Below are 17,355 nucleotides of genomic sequence, written 5' to 3'. Positions count from 1 at the left end.
CACATGATCTTAAATGTCTATTTATGTGCTTTCTTGATGTCTGTACATCTTCTTTGGTGAGCTATCTACTCAGACCTTTTATTCAGTTTTTAAGTAGGTGGTTACCATATTGAGCTTTAAGAATTCTTGACTGATTTTGGTTAGAAGTGCTTTACCAGAAATGTCTTAAAAATATTTCCTCAGGCTGTGGCTTGTCTTTTCATTTTAATTCCTTTGGGTTTTTCAGAGAAGACTTAAGTCCAAAAGATTTTGTGATTTAGTACAGATGTCATGACTAGTTAATGGCAGAGCCAGAATGGGAGCTTTTCTCTGCCACATAACTTCTACTAGAAAAAAATCGGGGCATACTGCTGGATAGAGGGTTGAGAATTAGATAACTATCTGTGCTAAAAAATAATGACCTTGTTGTTATCGTCCCTGTTTAGGGAAGAAGAGATGAAAGTCACAATGTGGATGAACATCTAGCCAAAAAAGATGCCCAGGTCAGTAAGTGAACAAGGGAGACTTCTCCTTTAACTATCCTCCGACTTCATGGCCTTGGCATTTCTGTAGAAAGGGAGCAAGATAGCACCATGTAGGGCTGTCATCTCCTTCCCTGTTTTGAGGCAGAAGCCTGGAGCTAGGTTCTCACCCAGTCCCTGCCTCTGAGTCTTCAGGGATGGTGTACATTCCCCTGGCTCCTGCCGCCCCAGCCTTCAGATTTGGGGTCTACTCCAAGTGAGAGATGCAGACAACACATCGTCACCCTGATCTCTAAAAAAAAGCTCCAACTCTTTTCATTCTGCCCCTCAAAAAGAAAAAGAATTATGTCTGTGGTGTGCAGTAACACTTCTTGCCTTTCTCCTGTGCATAGATCCTCTATAATGCTGGCGAGAACAAATGGGGTACAGATGAAGATAAATTCACCGAGATCCTGTGTTTAAGGAGCTTTCCTCAACTAAAACTAAGTATGGACTTAGATCCTTCTGTTTTTATGATGCTTTTTCAAGTGTTCTTGGGTTTCCTATCTAGAGTTCAGGAAAATGAAGTTAAAGATTCTAAAGTCTGTTCCATTTATGTAGCAGTACTTCAGGAAACCACACGGGGAAGGGGTGTTCTAACTCCAGCAATACTTACCACTCTCTTGCTTTCCCCTAAGGCCTGCATGGATTGCCTAGTGAGTACAGGTAGTAAACAGGGAGGGAGACAGGAGGAAGGAGAGACAGCAGGAAGGACAGAAGGAGCAGGGAGAGAGCAGAAAAGCCTACTCCTGTGCAAAACTAGCACTACTGTTTCCACCCTACCACTTCCTAGTTAGCCACTTTCCAGCCACTGGTTGATTAATGTTGATTGGTGGTTAGCTTTTTCTGATATGAAAGTAAATGGGCAAATGGGGAAGCCTAGCTATATTTTGTCAGATCAACTGCTAATTATCTACCCTGTCACGCATGCCTCACTCAGAGCCAGCTTGGAAGCAACTCCACCCAGTAGCCTGTAACAGCTGACTGGCTCAGGTGCTGACTAGAAAACAACCACAATGCATGAGTATCTTTAAGATGAGCTGACGAGAAAGTGAGAAAACAAAGATATTACTATGACTTTAATTCCACAGTGCTCTTTCCTTAATTGTGGCATTAATTGATTTTTATAAAATAATGGTAATATATTGCAGTTGCTTTATTAATATCTTGGTTTGAAAAAGATCAAATAATCCCAGATTTCTTCACAAAGTATCGTTTTTCCCAAAAATTTACTTAAGAAAAAAATTACTGAACTTATGAAAATTTCCCTTAGCTTACATAGTAACATATGTTCAGGTTTTTCTTGGGGTAAATACTGACAAGAGGTTCTCAGGAGCTGATCCTGTGCTCATGCCTGTAATCCTAGCTATTGAGAAGGCTGAGAGCCGATGATTACACTTTGAAGCCACCAGGGAAGGGAAGTCTCACAGATTTATCTCCAATTAACCACCAAGGAAGCTGAAATCGAGCTGTGGCTAAGTGGTAGAACACCAACCTTGAGTGAAAAAGCTAAGGATAGCGCTCAAGCCCTGAGCTCAAACCCCAGTGCAGACACACACACACACAAAAATATTCAAATCTCTTCTGGAAGATGTGAGGTAGACTGAGATTAACTGTGAGACCATACTGGCTTAAGGAGTGATCATCTGAGCACCAAAAATCCTCATAATTAAGATTTTTTTAGCAGACATTTTGATAAAGGACCACAGTGTCTCAGGTACTAAGACTTCTTTTAATAGGCCATCTTACTAGATAAATTATTTATCACTTAAGCTTTCATGTTATTTTAAATGCCTATGTCTTGGAGAAGCAAAGAAAGATCATTGGAGACAGTAGTCTTTGAAGTTCAGGTTTTATTGGGCTTAAATTTGGATAGTTTAGAGGAATTTTTGAGTTTGCTAATTCATCTGCCATATCTCAAATTTTTAAAAAGACATGAAAAAATATTCAAGTGGGGTCAACTGGGATGCTTTGAATATTTTTGTGATGCTGCTTTTTAGCATTTGATGAATACAGAAATATTAGCCAGAAGGACATTGAAGACAGCATCAAAGGAGAATTATCTGGGCATTTTGAAGACTTACTGCTGGCCATAGGTAAGCTCTTAAATGCTAATAAGTGGGGCTACTTTGCACATCTTTTAGCTCAATGTCAAGGTGAGCTCCTCCATCCCCCAACACAGTTCATGGTCCAACAGATACAGTTAAGTGTTCTATGAAGAAGTTATCTTTCTACCTCTAGCTTTGCCTCTTAAATCTGTATTTGGCTTGTTACCATGTTTAGATCATAGAGTCCTTGAGAGCCTAGATATTACATTTTTACTGGCATTCTTATTCTTGTTGAAATCTGATTCCTAAGCCAATTTGGTATTCCTTCCTATCTGGTTATTTCTGGAAGATGTCAGTGGCTGCCATTAGAGATGCAGGTCTCATCCTCCTTGGCTGAGAGAGCCAGGGGCATGTAAAAAACAAAACAAAACAAAAGATGTTTCAGGCTGAATCCATTTCTATCCAGACATGTCCATTCATAAACTGTCAAAAATACTATTGTACAAGTAGTGAGGTCTCAGCAGCCTGTCTTTTTAGGCACAAGGAGAATTCCTTACAAAAAAAGATGAATTCAAAGGAAGTGGACTTACTCACAGAGAGCATTCTTGACCTTTTTTGTCAACAGTTAGGCAACAAAAATCTGTTAGGTTCCTGTTAGGTTCCAGACACAAGACTGTTCAGAATGTTGGACTGCTCTAATTGCAGGTATTCAGGGATGAAATCCTGGACTCCTATACAACTTGTTCCACTAATGAGAAGTCATTTCTAATATCCATTCCAGTCGTTTGTAGCACCTTCCATAAGATAAAGGTAGCTGATTCCAGAGGAAGCCTGTTCTGGAGTGGAGCTCCCCCCAACCCTCCCACCCCCATTCACTCATCCCTGAAAGTTAGTCCCACCCCTGGAGGTTAACTATTAACTAGGGCACCACATATTTTATTTTGAAATTGCTTACCTAGTATGCGCTGGGCATGGTACTGAACTCCTTGCCAATAGAAGTGGTTTAAGCCCTTTGAAAATCCTGTGTACTAGCTACTGGCATCATCACCCTTGTAAGTATGGTAAACCTGACTCCCAGGGAAATGAAGAGACTTCCTCAGGTTACCAAGGAAGCACATGAAGAGATGGGCTTCTAACTCAGGCCGGTGGGCTCCATCATCTGTAATTTTAACTAACCACTCTAGTGTGATGTGGTATATATACAGATGGAGTTACAGTCAGTGCTAAGTATTTTAAAGTAAATGGAAAAAAAAACAAAACAAAAAAAAAAACTATACCAGGGAACAAGTGCCGTCTAAATGGTTGGCCCTATTTAAGGGCTTCTTCCATATAATGTAATTTCACTTCTGACACTCTCTTCAGTGCCAAGAATAAGTCTTGTTATCCAAAGGCTGGGCATAGAGTGGGGGGAGAGAGACACAGAGATTTTTGAATTGCTTAAAAAAATCCCATAAAAGGAAAAAAACCAATGTTTTCAATTTAAAAAATGGAATTAAGATCAGTCTATAAATAATCCTGATAATGTTCCAGAAGTGGTGATGTAGCTGGTTCTATTTTTTTCTGTTTCATAATGCTAATCTTTGTATTAATGTAGAGCTTTGTCTGCTTTTGCTGAACTACAATATATAAAAAACTTCGTTGATATGTGCAAAATATTACTTACTCATTGAGAGTCAACTTTCTGTCACTATGACAAAACACCTGAGATACTCAGTTTAAAAGGAGGAAAGGCTCATTTTGTCTCACAGTGTCAGAGATTGCAGTTCATGGTTGCTTGGCCAGGTTGCTCCAGGCTGGAGCAGCCTTGTAGATCATGGTGGGAGCACTGGGCTTCTCATCTCATGGCAGCCAGGAAACAAAGACAGAGACAGGAAGGAGTCAGATTTCAATATCCCTTTCAACTGCACACTCCTTGTTACCTAACTCCTTCCAACTTGGCCCAAACTCTTAAAGGTTCTACCACTTTGGTACATGGAACCAAGCATTTAACACATGGGACTGGGAGGGACATTTCACATCCAAACTATAGCAGCAAGCTAAGAAATATTCTCAAAAGCATACCTCTAATTGTGCATTAAATTTGGGCTAAAATGTAATTTATTTTATAATTAAAAAATCTTTCAACTTATCATTCAACTGATGTTCAAACTGTCACAATTTCATTGTCTATTTTAGTCTACCATTAGAATAAACCAGTTACAAAAAAAACTTCACTGAAGGGTTGAGGGTGTCATTTAGGTAGAGATCTTGCCTAGCATGTACAAAACAAAGGCAAAAATGTCTTCACTAAGATGTATCTCACATGCAATAAAATCTACCCATTAAAATTGTGCAATTCATTGCATTTTAATATTTTTACAGGGTTTTGCAGTCACTATCACTATCTAAGTTCGGGATATTTTCATTAGCCTCCAAAGAAATCCACTAACAGGTCCCCATTCCTATCTACCATCCAGACACCAGCAGCTACTGATCTATTTTCTGGCTGTATAAATTTATCTCTTCTAGATAGTTCATATACGAGGACTGTAGTGTAATATTTTAACACATAGTTATTTTTAGCACATAGTTTTGACATAAAAAATTCTGAGCTCTATCATCTTAGAATTAGATAATAGGAATCTACTAAGAGATACAACCAAATCCACATGAAGATGAGATGCTTTATTCAAAAAAAACTCTTACAGTGGGATCTTAACAAAGTGCTAATCTGAACATCCAAACAGCAAATCTTCCTTGTTTAGGAAGAAACTTTTCAGGGGAAAGTGAACAGAAGAAAGGGAAGGCCTGGTTACTGGGCTTTGAAATGACAGGTAGCTCGTTGTGGGTAGCTGGATTTTAAGGATAAGCTGAGAAGGGGACACATTTTAGTGCTTCTGTGGATGAGGGACAAGCCAGAGTTCAGAGGCCAATAGGAAGAGAGCTGAGTGAACTTTGGTTAGGATAGTGAAGAGGGGTAGGTAATAGGCAATTGTGAACTCTACTGGATTGCTCAAGTTTTACTGCCCCTGAGATTGTGTACTAAAGCAAACTGCCTTATCCTGATGCTATCCTGCCACTTCCGACACTAGCAGACAGGAAGAACAGTGTGCTTAAGAACATGGAGCAAAGGGCAAGTTAAAGGGAGAGAATGGATCAGAAAAAGAAAGGGTTGAGCTAGGTGCCAATGGCTCATGCCTGTAACCCTGTTTACTCAGGTGGCTGAGATGTGAGAATCATGGTTCAAAGCCAGCCCAAGCAACCACCAAAAAAAGCTGGAAGTGGAACTAAGCAATCAGAAAAAAAAAAAGTTGTGAATGGAACTGTGGCTCAAGTGGTAGATTGTCAGCCTTGAGTGAAAATTCTAAGGGATAGTACATAGGTTCAAGCCCCAGTAATGACACAATAAATAAAAAGATGTCTCTCATTTCCATATCTTGGAGTTCATTTCAGTACATTTTTTTTATATAAACATGAAGAGGCACTTAAGCATTATGCCTTTGTGTCTCTCTGCTAAGATTATTCTCTTTTGGTCTCACTGCGTGTGAGTATCTGTATAATTTATCATATCCCAGTGTATTTTAGTTCTAATTTCTACATATCAAAGAGAATGTGGGCCATTTGTCTCTCTGAGCTTGACTTGTCTCACTTAACATGATGTGTTCTAGTCCACCTATTTCTCTGAAAATAACATTATTTTATTCTTTCTAATGGCTGTGCAAGATTCCATTGTGTATAGGTACCGCAGTTTTTGGGATCCACTCATCTACTGTGGGGTATCTGGGCTGTTTCTCTATTGTGGCTATTGATAGTGTGGCGATATTAAGGCTTTTTAAACATGGACTTGAGAAAATTTAGGGAGTACCAATTCAAATGGTTTATTTTATTTGCCAAACAACTTCACATCTAGTAGTCCCTTAAATCACATACATACCAAATCTCTCACTTTGCTTGAGGAAGTTCTTAACTCTTGGTGAGAAACATCTAGTCTTGTTCTGAGTTCCAAAATTCATTATAAAATTCATTCCCTTTTGGTCAGATTCTCACCTACAAATCAGATTTAAGATTACAAAAATAATGGTGTTGCAGTAAATAGGTTTGTTTCCTACATACTTTTCCTATTTTCATTTTATTTCAAGGATAATTCATTTACTCATTTTTGTCAGTTTCCTTTTTCTGGTTTTAGTTCTGCTTTACTTGCTAGGTCAAAATAAAGACTTGTCGATTTCTTTTCCATGACTGCATTTAAGTTATAGGCTCTACTTCTAATACAGTTATTCTAACAGTAACTGTTTATACAGTGTCATCCAGTCATTTGAAAAGAAAATCTTTCCATGGGGCAAAAAAAAAAAAAAGGTTTTTAAATGGAACTCCAGTTCTCCTTCTCACTAATGAATTATTTGGAACCCCATCTCTGCAGTTGCTAGGTCGGAGTTCTTCATCAGTAGCTAAAGATGATATAAGTTGAGCAATGGGGCACCCTAGGGAATTCTCCATGTAAGTGTAGGTGCCTGCAATACAGTGATGAGTCAGACATTGTGGGAGTTTCTTTGGCAGGTAATTTTCCTCCCTCCATGGCTGAAGATAATTACCATGCTAGAGTTTTGTGCAAATATGACATTATAAGGCTTTGAAATTCAGGTTAAGTAGCCTTCCTTTCATTCTGAATAAAAGCCAGTCACTGGGCGTGGGTGGAGTGGTATACCAGTCCAAAGGATCTATTTTTTTTAAAAAAAAACACAAACCAATTACTATTGCCTAACCCAATTTCTATTAAATGAAGCTAATAATAATTACTTTTTATTTTACTTTATGACAGTTCGTTGTGCGAGGAACACGCCTGCCTTTTTAGCTGAAAGACTGTATCAGTCTTTGAAGGTTGGTCTGCAAATTTTGTATGCATTCCCATCATTCTTCAAGGAGAATTGCTTATGCTTGAAAAACCTAACTACTCAGGATGGATGTTCAAAGCTAGACTGAAAGAAAAATCTATGAAATTCTCATCTTCAATTAACCAGCAAAAAGCTGGAAAGGGAGGTATGGCTCAAGTGGTAGAGACAGCCATGGGCAAAAAAGCTACGAGAGAATGCCAGGAGCCCAGAGTTCAAGCCTCAGAACTGGCACAATAAAACATTGCTTAGTTTTGATGGTGTCATATTTCTTTTCCATTCTGATAAATTCTTTTTTTGTAGTTAATTAATCTGGTAATTTGCTTGGTAGGTTGTTGACTCCAGTCAACATAGGGATTAGCCACAGTGAATTGTCTGTATAATGCTTTCCCTTACTTAGCAGGAGAATGGACAGTAGAACTTGTTTTAGAATGCTATCAAAGTTAACCCCTGCTATTGAGGGCCTCTCAAGAAGTTTTCCTGGAAATAAACCAGGCTGAGTCAGAAACCTTTATAGGATATTGAAACCTTGTGTTTTCCCCCATCTGTCTATTAGACCCGGGAGCTTCATGAGTGGAGTTCTTGTCTGTCTCCAGATCCCAGAACAAGGCCTATCTCAGGGAGACACTTTCTTACAGGGAATTTCCTGGAGTTCCATATGTATCTTCAGAGATGGATGCGATGGTTCATAACTGCAAGTACAACAGAAGGCTGATATAGATAGATCACAGATTAAGGCTGGACTGGAAAATAAACCATCTGAGAAACCAATTATAAAATAAAAATTTTTTTAAAAGAATAAAGAGTAAGAAATCTGAGAAACAATGAAATAAATAGCCTAGAACAGTCCAGTATGTGACTAAAGCCCAGGACAGGGAAATCCATGGTAGGACTGGTCTTCAGACATGACCAAAGCTAACAGAGAGGCAGAATCAAGTTTAGAGAAGGGGTCTAATTAGATGAGATAGAGCTATCTATCAATCCACCATATGTTCTTTCCAGATAAGCCTCTCACGAGGAGAAAACTCCCATTTTAAGACAATATACTGACAGATTTTACTCTATCAGTAAACACATTTTGGGTTTTGATTACAAATGTTACTAAAAGATTTAACATGTATATTGAAGGCAGAGATAGGGTCTTTTCCAACCATGACAATAAAGCTAGCATGAAGAAGGCTATTTGTGAGGAAAAGCCAATTAAATCTGCATTTATGCTGAAAAAGCAAAAGCAAAAGGAACAATGGCTCAAGTGGCAGAGCACTTGCTTAGCAAACACAAGGCCCTGAGTTCAAACTCTGTACCAGCGAAGTGAACACCTCCTCTCCTCACTATGCGCCACCCCCAAGGCAGTCATCTCAGGAGGTAGCTCCAATAGCAACCTTGACCTGCTTTCCACAGCCTCATTCACTGTGACTCAGCCACCTGGGTCGTCTTTTCATTCCCTGAGTATGCAAAGTAGGTTCCCACATCAGTCTTTAAAGTTGTTCTCTTTGCCTGGATTCTCCTCCTCCAATGGCTGACTCTGTCCCATCCATCCATTCAGGCCTCAGCTTAACTATAGTATGTCACCTAGCTCCCTTTCAGCTACTCTATTCTGTTTCCCTGCTTTCTTTTCTTCCTATGTCTCATTAAACAGTTGGATAATTTACTATTTGAATGTAAATTCTATGAGGTCAGAGATAGGGTTTGTGCTTCCCTAAACCATATGTGTAATAAATAGAGTGATTCCTGGAATGTAGGAGATATTCAACAAGCATTTTTGGAATGCATAAATAAATGGCGTCAACATGTACTCAACTGCTCAGCTGAATTGTGTACGTTCTCCTGCTCCATGAAGCAACATTGTTTTGACAATCCTAAATAAGCATCCTTCAAATATTCCCATTTTCTCCATCCTTAAGTTCCATTCTGGCTCAACTTGCCATTATCTTTTCTTTCTTTACCACTGAATGGGTCTCAAAGACTCTGGTCTTGTCCTTTATCCTTATCCTACTCCAATCCAAAATTTGATCCCTGCACTGTAGAGTGAAACCACAAATGTATCTGATCTCCACATCCTCCTGTTTAAAATATAATAGGTATTCATATTGAGTTGATGTTAACCACATTTCATGGTTTCCCAGGCCTGGCTTTTCCAGACACATCTCTTGCTAGCTCTCTTATCTTTGAGCATCACATTCTTTCCTGTCCTAAAACTTAACTCATACAATGTGCTCTACTGAAACAGTTTTTCTTTCCTCCTTATATGAAAACACTTCTCCTTCTCCTGGTTGATTTTTGGAGACAGAATCTCCTTGTGTACCCCAGATCTCTCTGTGTACCTCAGATCCTTCTGCCATAGCCTTCCAAGTGTGGGCCACTGCTCCTCTAGTAAATGTCACTTCCTTGGGCAGACCTTTTCTAATATTTGCCCTTTATTAGGCTCTTCTAATAATATGCTTCCATAATACTCAATATTTGTCATATGTCAGATGATTTTAATAGCTTTTTTTCCCAGTCCTGGGGCTTGGACTCCGGGCCTGAGCACTGTCCCTGGCTTCTTTTTGCTCAAGACTAGTATTCTGCCACTTGAGCCACAGCGCCACTTCTGGCCTTTTCTACATATGTGGTGCTGAGGAATTGAACCCAGGGCTTCATGTATACGAGGCAAGCACTCTTGCCACTTGGCCATATTTCCAGCCCTAATAGCCTGTATCCTTTACAAAATTGGAAACTTATTAGGGATAACTCATCTCTGTTATTCAGCATATGATGTGATACTGGCACAGAGTAGGGGCACAACAAAGTATATTTTGAGTAGATAAATGATTGGGTCTAATGGGAAATGAATGAGGAAGAAGCACCGTGGTTGAATATTTTGTGCACCATTATCTAATCTTACAAATAAAGGTCTATATATCATCCTGTGACCAATGAGTTTTCCAGTGTGATCACCTGCATTTCTTACCAGGGTGCTGGAACTGATGAGTTTATTCTGAACCGAATAATGGTTTCCAGATCAGAAATTGACCTTCTAGACATTCGACATGAGTTCAAGAAGCATTATGGCTATTCCCTATATTCAGCAATCAAAGTAAGTCTCTTTTTAAAATAGCAAAACATACGTTGTTTTTCTCTACTCAACCTCCTTCCTTTTCATCTCTTAAAACATAAAGTCACATGGTGTTAAAGGTATGGCTCAAGTGATGGAGAGCCTGCCCTGAGAAAGAAGGCCAACAAAGGTGGAAGATCCTATGTTCAAACCTCAGTCCTGGAATACAGAGGGTGGGAGGGACTTAGATTTCTCTCCTTTTCTATATGTTGTCTGAGTTAAAATAATTACAGCAAGCTGGGTTGTGGTGGTTCACTCCTGTAATTCTAGCTACTTGGGAAGCAGAAATTGAGAGGACTATGGCCAGGTGCCAGTGACTCATGCTTGTAATCCTAGTTACTCAGAAGCTGAACTCTTTTAGAATAGTCTCTTGAAGCCAGCTGGGGCAGACAAATCTGTGAGACTCTTATTTCCAATTAACTAGCAAAACGCCAGAAGTGGAGGTGTGGCTATAGTGACAGAGCACCAGCCATGAGTGAAAAAGCCAAGCTAGCAAGAACATGATGCCCTGAATTCAAGCTAACTAGAACAACAACAACAAAAACAAAATCCCAGTTCAAGGGTAGCCTGGGCCAAAAGTTTATGAGACTCCATGTCAAACAATTGCTGGACACAGTGATGCATGCCTGTCATCTCAATTACCTGGTGTGATTTTTTTTTAATGAACTTTTCTTCATTTGTAAAATGCAAGTGAAAGTTGTTTGCCAATCATTTACACTGAAGTATTTGTGACAATTTGTGTACTGCTTGTGACAAGGAAGGAAAGGAAAAATCTATATTTTAGATTTGCTTTTGCTGGTCTAGGGTTTAGCTCAATGGTAGAATGCTTGCCTTATATGCATCAGGCCCTAGGTTTGATCCTCCCTCATAGTAATAACAATAAATGTCTTCTTTTTTTGTGCACAAAGAATATGTTTTTGCTGCTTTAGTTCATTTCAGTACACAGGAAGTTTTCTCATTTTTAATGGCTGTACATCATTCCATTATTTGTATATTTGTACCAAAGATATCAACAGATGTTTCTTGCTATTATAAACATGTTACATGATATATGTGCACATTATAATTTCATGAGGTACAAGGATATCTGATAAATGATAAATGATGTAGGATTGTTGAGACAGATACAAATACATGCTTGTTTAATCTTGGTAAATATCACCACTTAACTTCATTTTCCACGTTCATGAGATAAGATGTGAGTCCTTGTTCCTTCAGAGCCTTGAGCAGAGAGTTGTCTTCAATCTACAAACAACCCATTTGTGTTTTTACAATCTAATTGGTGAGGAATTGTGTCTCAGTATAACACTTTTATTGCTGTTGGGTTTTGTTGAGATGTAGTTCAGGCTGGCCTCAAATTCTCAATTTTCCTGCCTCAGCCTCCCAAGTGCTGGAACTACAGATGTGTAGCACCACGTCTAGCTTCAATGTGATTTTCTTACATTCTTACATTTCCATGTTTTAAATGATATTTGTGATTCTTTTTCTGTTGTATCTCTTTCCATGTCCTTTTGCCCGTTATTCTTTGGGGATCATGCTTCTTTGTCTTCTATACTTTAAGTCTCAGTACCAATACAGCTATAGCAACTTGCAAACAAATGGTGAATTAAGGGGCTAGCTCCAGACCTGTGTTATCAGTCTACTATGGATTCATTTTCCTATCTTGGTTCTCAGAGGCACATGAAAATTTCCAGTAAATGAATGATAGAGAGTGGCAGTCTAAGTTGCCCAAAACATTGTAGCAGCCAAGCTTTAGAGCACTGGCCCCCCACCCCTGCCAGTACCTCACTGGCTCAGAGGAAAGAAGGAGCCCAGGGCCGACTTCCCAGAGGGCACGCTGGTGGCACGGCTTCCATTCTTTCTCCATCCAGGACAGCCACCTTTCGTCAGAGACAAACTGCAGCCATCTTGGGAGCAATCATTTCTCAAGGTCCACAAATGTGGGTTATTCAATGAATAAACAAATTAACGTCAATCACTTACTAGGTCTACTCATCAAAATTGTCACTTTGGGATTTGAGCCTTTGGTTTTGCATTCATCCTCTGCAGATAAAGACGCTTGGATGAGCTGAACCTTGGAACTGGCTCGAAAAAAAAAAAAGTAGCCAACTGCCTGGGGCTTAGCACAGAGCATTTCCTCAGCGGCTCCCTCTCAATTCTGTTTGAATTGATCCTGACACATTACAATAGTTTCCATCATCAAAGGAAGATTCAATAACCTTAACCACATTGCCTTTACTAAGGCAGAAAAGCAGACTCATACATTTTATAACAATTGTCACTAACAAGGTTGACACACCAGGCGGACTTTCAACCCACCCTCAGCAAAACAGAAAATCCAATTAAGTTATGGCTCTCACACTAGCAATGGTCTGGGTAATTGAGACTATTATATTAGAACACATTTAAACTATTTATAGTTTGATAAAAAGAAGAAATCCATCAATGAAGTGTTCAGTCTGTGATTTGAAATAATATAAATTCTTTTTATTTGTACCACCTCACATACATTATTAGATAATCTCATCAGGTTTTCCTTACTGACAAACAGAATCTTTTCAGATGAGTAAGTTTCTGAAATTCAGAGATAGCGTTCTGTTGTGTATCATCCCAGCTTTTGAGTTTTTCTCTCTCTCTCTGCCCCATGGCTTAAGCATGTAGCTGATTATTTGCATTGTTCTTAGGTGATGATTGGTAGGTTGAAGGAAACACAGAGGTAAAAATTAAATATGTATTTCTTTGTTTTGTTTTTGTTGTCAGTCCTGGGGCATAGACTCAGGGCCTGAGCACTGTCCCTGGCTTCTTTTTGCTCAAGTCTAGCACTCTACCTCTTGAGCCACAGCTCCACTTCCGGCTTTTTTTTTTCTATATATGTGGTGCTGAAGAATCGAACCCAGGGCTTCATGTATACAAGGTGAGCACTTTACCACTAGGCCATATTCCCAGCCCCTATTTCTTTTCATTTACTAAGAAGATATTAATGTAAATTTGCCATTTGGTATTTAATTGATTTTTGGACAGTAAGTTATGTACATATTTAATAACTAAAAATCTTACTGATGGTAGCTATCTACCATCAGTAAACTCATTCTGTGGAGATATGAGTTAGGGATAAAGAAAAAGTAATAAATGGATAAAATGCTAGATTGTGGAGTACAGTGTAAGCATAGAAATATAGTTGCATAGAGAAAAGAAGTTTGCAGTTAGGTGAGGAATATTTCTTGCAGCAATGAGTATTGAGTATGCCTTTCAGGTCAACAGAAAACATTGAGTTTTCTTGTGGATTCCAGTCTCTGTTTACCAACAGAGCCCAAAGGTGAATGCTCTAGAAGCAGAGGTAGGAAGAAGAGAGGTAACAAGGCACTTGCTCGATTAGAAGTGGGAATGTTGAGAAATAAAATCTAAGTAGCAAGATGAATTTGGTTAAAAAGAGCTTTGCAATCAGAATTAGTATTTCATTCAGTTTAAAATTTTATTAAATGTGCCAGGCACGGGTGGCTCTTGCCTATAATCATAGCTACTCAGGAAGTCGAGACCTGAGTACCACAATTCGAAGCCAGCCTGGGAAGAAAAGCCATGAGGTTCTTTTTTTTCCCCAATTAAGTACCAAACAAGCCAGAAGTGGAGCTCTGGCTTAAGTGGTAGAGTGATGGTCTTGAGCAAAAATGCTCAGGGACAGCACCCAGGTCCTGATATCAAGCCCCGGGACCAGCACACACAGACATATGAAATTTTACTAAATGCACATCAGGCTCAAGATTACAATTAAAGTGGGTAGGAAAGAAGGATGGATACATTTTCTGTCATTATGGAATTACACATAAATATAAAAAAACTACCACAACTGTGAAGTGTGGTGAAACATCACACAGTACTTGAATGTGGCTGCCAGGAAAGGCTTCTATGAAGGGAATCATTATTCTGATCTGGAAAATGAGTAGATATTAACAAGGCAAAGGTCGTGCTACCCACACAACCAGGGAACCAGGAACATTCCAATAAAAGGAATTGAAAATGATGGGAAAATCTCTTCATAGAAGGAAAATAATAAAATTTGAGGACAGAGGGATTGATCATTTAGTAATGTTTAAGTAGGTTCATCTTGAGTTTCGTAGTAACAGGAAGCCACTGGAGAATTTGAAGCCAGATAATGTTATGATCCAGTAAAAAGACCCCAGTGACTGTGGAAAGAAAATTGGGTAGAAGCTGCAAGAGATGTAGTGTAATGGGTTAGGAGACTGGTCACTATGTGTTTTATGTAGTCACACTGGAGTAGCTATGAATGGGCTGATGGTCATGCAAAGACAGGAAAGAACAAGGGCTCAAATGGTATTTCGGAATTAGAGCTTCCTGGTGTGAGAAGTGAGGAAGCTGTGTTAGGAAGGACTACAAGATTCTAACATGGGAAGCCATTGTGCCACTCCCTATAATCAAATGAGATTTTTTTCAATGTCACCTTTTAGGAGAGTGAGAGGAACCTGTGAATTGTTTTTCATGTGTTGAGTTGGAGATGTCTTTGGAAGAAGTAAGTGGAGATGTCAGCAGAAGATGAAATATACCCAGAAAGTTAATTACATTATTGGAACTTGGGTCAAGATCAAAATCGTCTAGAGAGAAAAATGTAGGGTGAGAAGAAAGTTTAAAGTTGTGCATTAAGCCTTACTGACATCTCATGGTGGGAGGGAAAGGAAAGAACCAGGTGGTCACCTTAACTTCTTTGTGTGTGTGTGTGAAAACAGAATTTCTTTTTTTTTTTTTTTTGGCCAGTCCTGGGCCTTGGACTCAGGGCCTGAGCACTGTCCCTGGCTTCTTCCCGCTCAAGGCTAGCACTCTGCCACTTGAGCCACAGCGCCGCTTCTGGCCGTTTTCTGTATATGTGGTGCTGGGGAATCGAACCTAGGGCCTCGTGTATCCGAGGCAGGCACTCTTGCCACTAGGCTATTCCCCCAGCCCAGAATTTCTTAAATGCTAATAAATTGACAGTGTTACTAGAAGGCAAAGGGGTTTAGAGGTAAGAAGGATTTCACACATATGTGTGTAGTCTCCACAGTAAATCAGAATTTTATATACAGACTTCCAGTAAGCCACTTGGATATACTTTCTTGACTAATTGGTAGAATCCCTAATAATTATTTACAACTTTCATCAGAAATGACTGAGAGAGCTTCTTTATTTGGAGGGAGAATACTGGGATTTGAACTCAGGTCCTGAGCTCCCCTGCTGGTGCTCTGCCACTTGAGCCTAGCCTTCAGTCCTTCATGTTGTGAGGGTAGAGTCTTGAGGATATAGGTGTGAGCCACTGCTTCCCAGCTCTTTTGATAAAAAGCTGTAGCATTGGTGACAGCCAGGACTTTGACAGAATATTAGATATGTCAGGGAAAGACTTGGTTTTACCTCTGTAAATAGGGTAAGACCTAACATCAACATACAACAGAGTAATATAATATATATTATACATAGTAATATATATTATTATATTATAATATTATATGTAATAAATAGTATGCATATATACTATATTGCACTATATATTGTGCATATACTATATATTGTACTATAACTTATATATTGTATAATACTATATATTGTATATATACTATATGTGATATGTATAGTATATACATCATATTAATACCTGTTGTGCTTTACTGTGAACACACATTTCACCTCTTCACTAAATGATCTTTGTTCATGACTTACTTTATCATGACTACATTCTCCAGTGACAGCGTTCCAAACATGAAACTTAAGTGGTGAGAAACCACCACTGGTGGCCTTGAATAAAGTAAAAATAATGCAAGAATTTTGGACAATCCAGGATAAAAGCCAAGTTTTATCTCTGGTCTTTTTTGCATAGCAAACATCAGATGGGTATCTTTGTCCCTTAATCCTTAAGCTCACAATGATATCTTTTCTGAGCTGAGATCTGTTTATTGGCTGGTGAAGGGGAAAGGCGCTGATAAAATCATCTACTAGGAATGGGGCCACTTCACCAGTGCCATGATTCATTTTGTTCCTTTCATTATTTATGCCGTTGTTGTTTTCTGTTGCTCTTGTTCTTTGCAGTCAGATACTTCTGGAGACTATGAAATCACTCTCTCAAAGATCTGTGGAGGAGATGACGAGTGAAGAAGGAAATCTTTGAGGCTTGCCAGCTTAAGATGAACTTCTGTAACAGCTGTTTGCTTTCTTCTCATAGTACTTACACATGCAAGCAGATGTAAAATAGTGACTTGTTTGCCTAACCAAAATTTTCATTTTTCTATAGCCACAACCAAAACAAAATTGGTTATCTTAGGACATCTCATTTATAATGTAGTAGTTTGTAGAAGTAACTTTTAAATGGTATTAAGGATCTGCAAATATAATCGAAATGGTATTTCCCCAAGGAAGTCAGAATCTATGTAGTTCTAATCATTAATTGTAAAGCCGGATAATAAAACGTGTTGCCTTTGTTAAATGTAATTTGTCAACTTATTTAGTTTTTTTTTTTTACTTTACCAATCATTTGTGTTGTCTGGTACCAACGACTAATGATATTTTAAAATATGTGTTTGTTCTAATAGCGGTTGTCACCTATGATCAAGATATGAGGGTAGCAAGATAAGTTATTCATAATCCAAAAAATATCTGCTGGGCTACTAATCTATTTACTGCCTGAATGCTAAATACTGCTTTCCCAGAAATGGGTATTTAGTATAAAGCCTGACAAGCATCCTTTTCCTGTAAGTCATCAGAACTATGCCTTAAAAAACAAATCTGCACCTTGCCCTACAATGGGACCTAATAAGAAAAATTTAAACTGATGAGAAATATATAAGTTAAGCATTTCCAGTTGGAGTTAT

At 38.8% G+C, this 17,355-nt stretch overlaps 1 protein-coding gene across 1 annotated transcript in view; it reads left to right on the top strand.

The window, feature by feature from the left end:
* Positions 1-16,970, top strand: part of Anxa3 (annexin A3) — a 55,758-nt gene extending 38,788 nt beyond the window's left edge. The window contains exons 8-13 of the mRNA XM_048364565.1: positions 426-482; positions 854-947; positions 2,501-2,596; positions 7,347-7,405; positions 10,370-10,492; positions 16,577-16,970. Of these exons, the coding sequence (XP_048220522.1) occupies positions 426-482; positions 854-947; positions 2,501-2,596; positions 7,347-7,405; positions 10,370-10,492; positions 16,577-16,639 (492 nt within the window). The 3' untranslated portion in view covers positions 16,640-16,970. The remainder of the gene's footprint in view (positions 1-425; positions 483-853; positions 948-2,500; positions 2,597-7,346; positions 7,406-10,369; positions 10,493-16,576) is intronic.
* Positions 16,971-17,355: the final 385 nt, after the last annotated feature.

The sequence above is a fragment of the Perognathus longimembris genome, chromosome 16 (assembly GCF_023159225.1).
Source record: "Perognathus longimembris pacificus isolate PPM17 chromosome 16, ASM2315922v1, whole genome shotgun sequence".
In the NCBI taxonomy this organism is placed as follows: Eukaryota; Metazoa; Chordata; class Mammalia; order Rodentia; family Heteromyidae; genus Perognathus; species Perognathus longimembris.
Note: the sequence above shows the minus strand (reverse complement) of the source record. Positions and strands in the feature narration are given on the sequence as shown.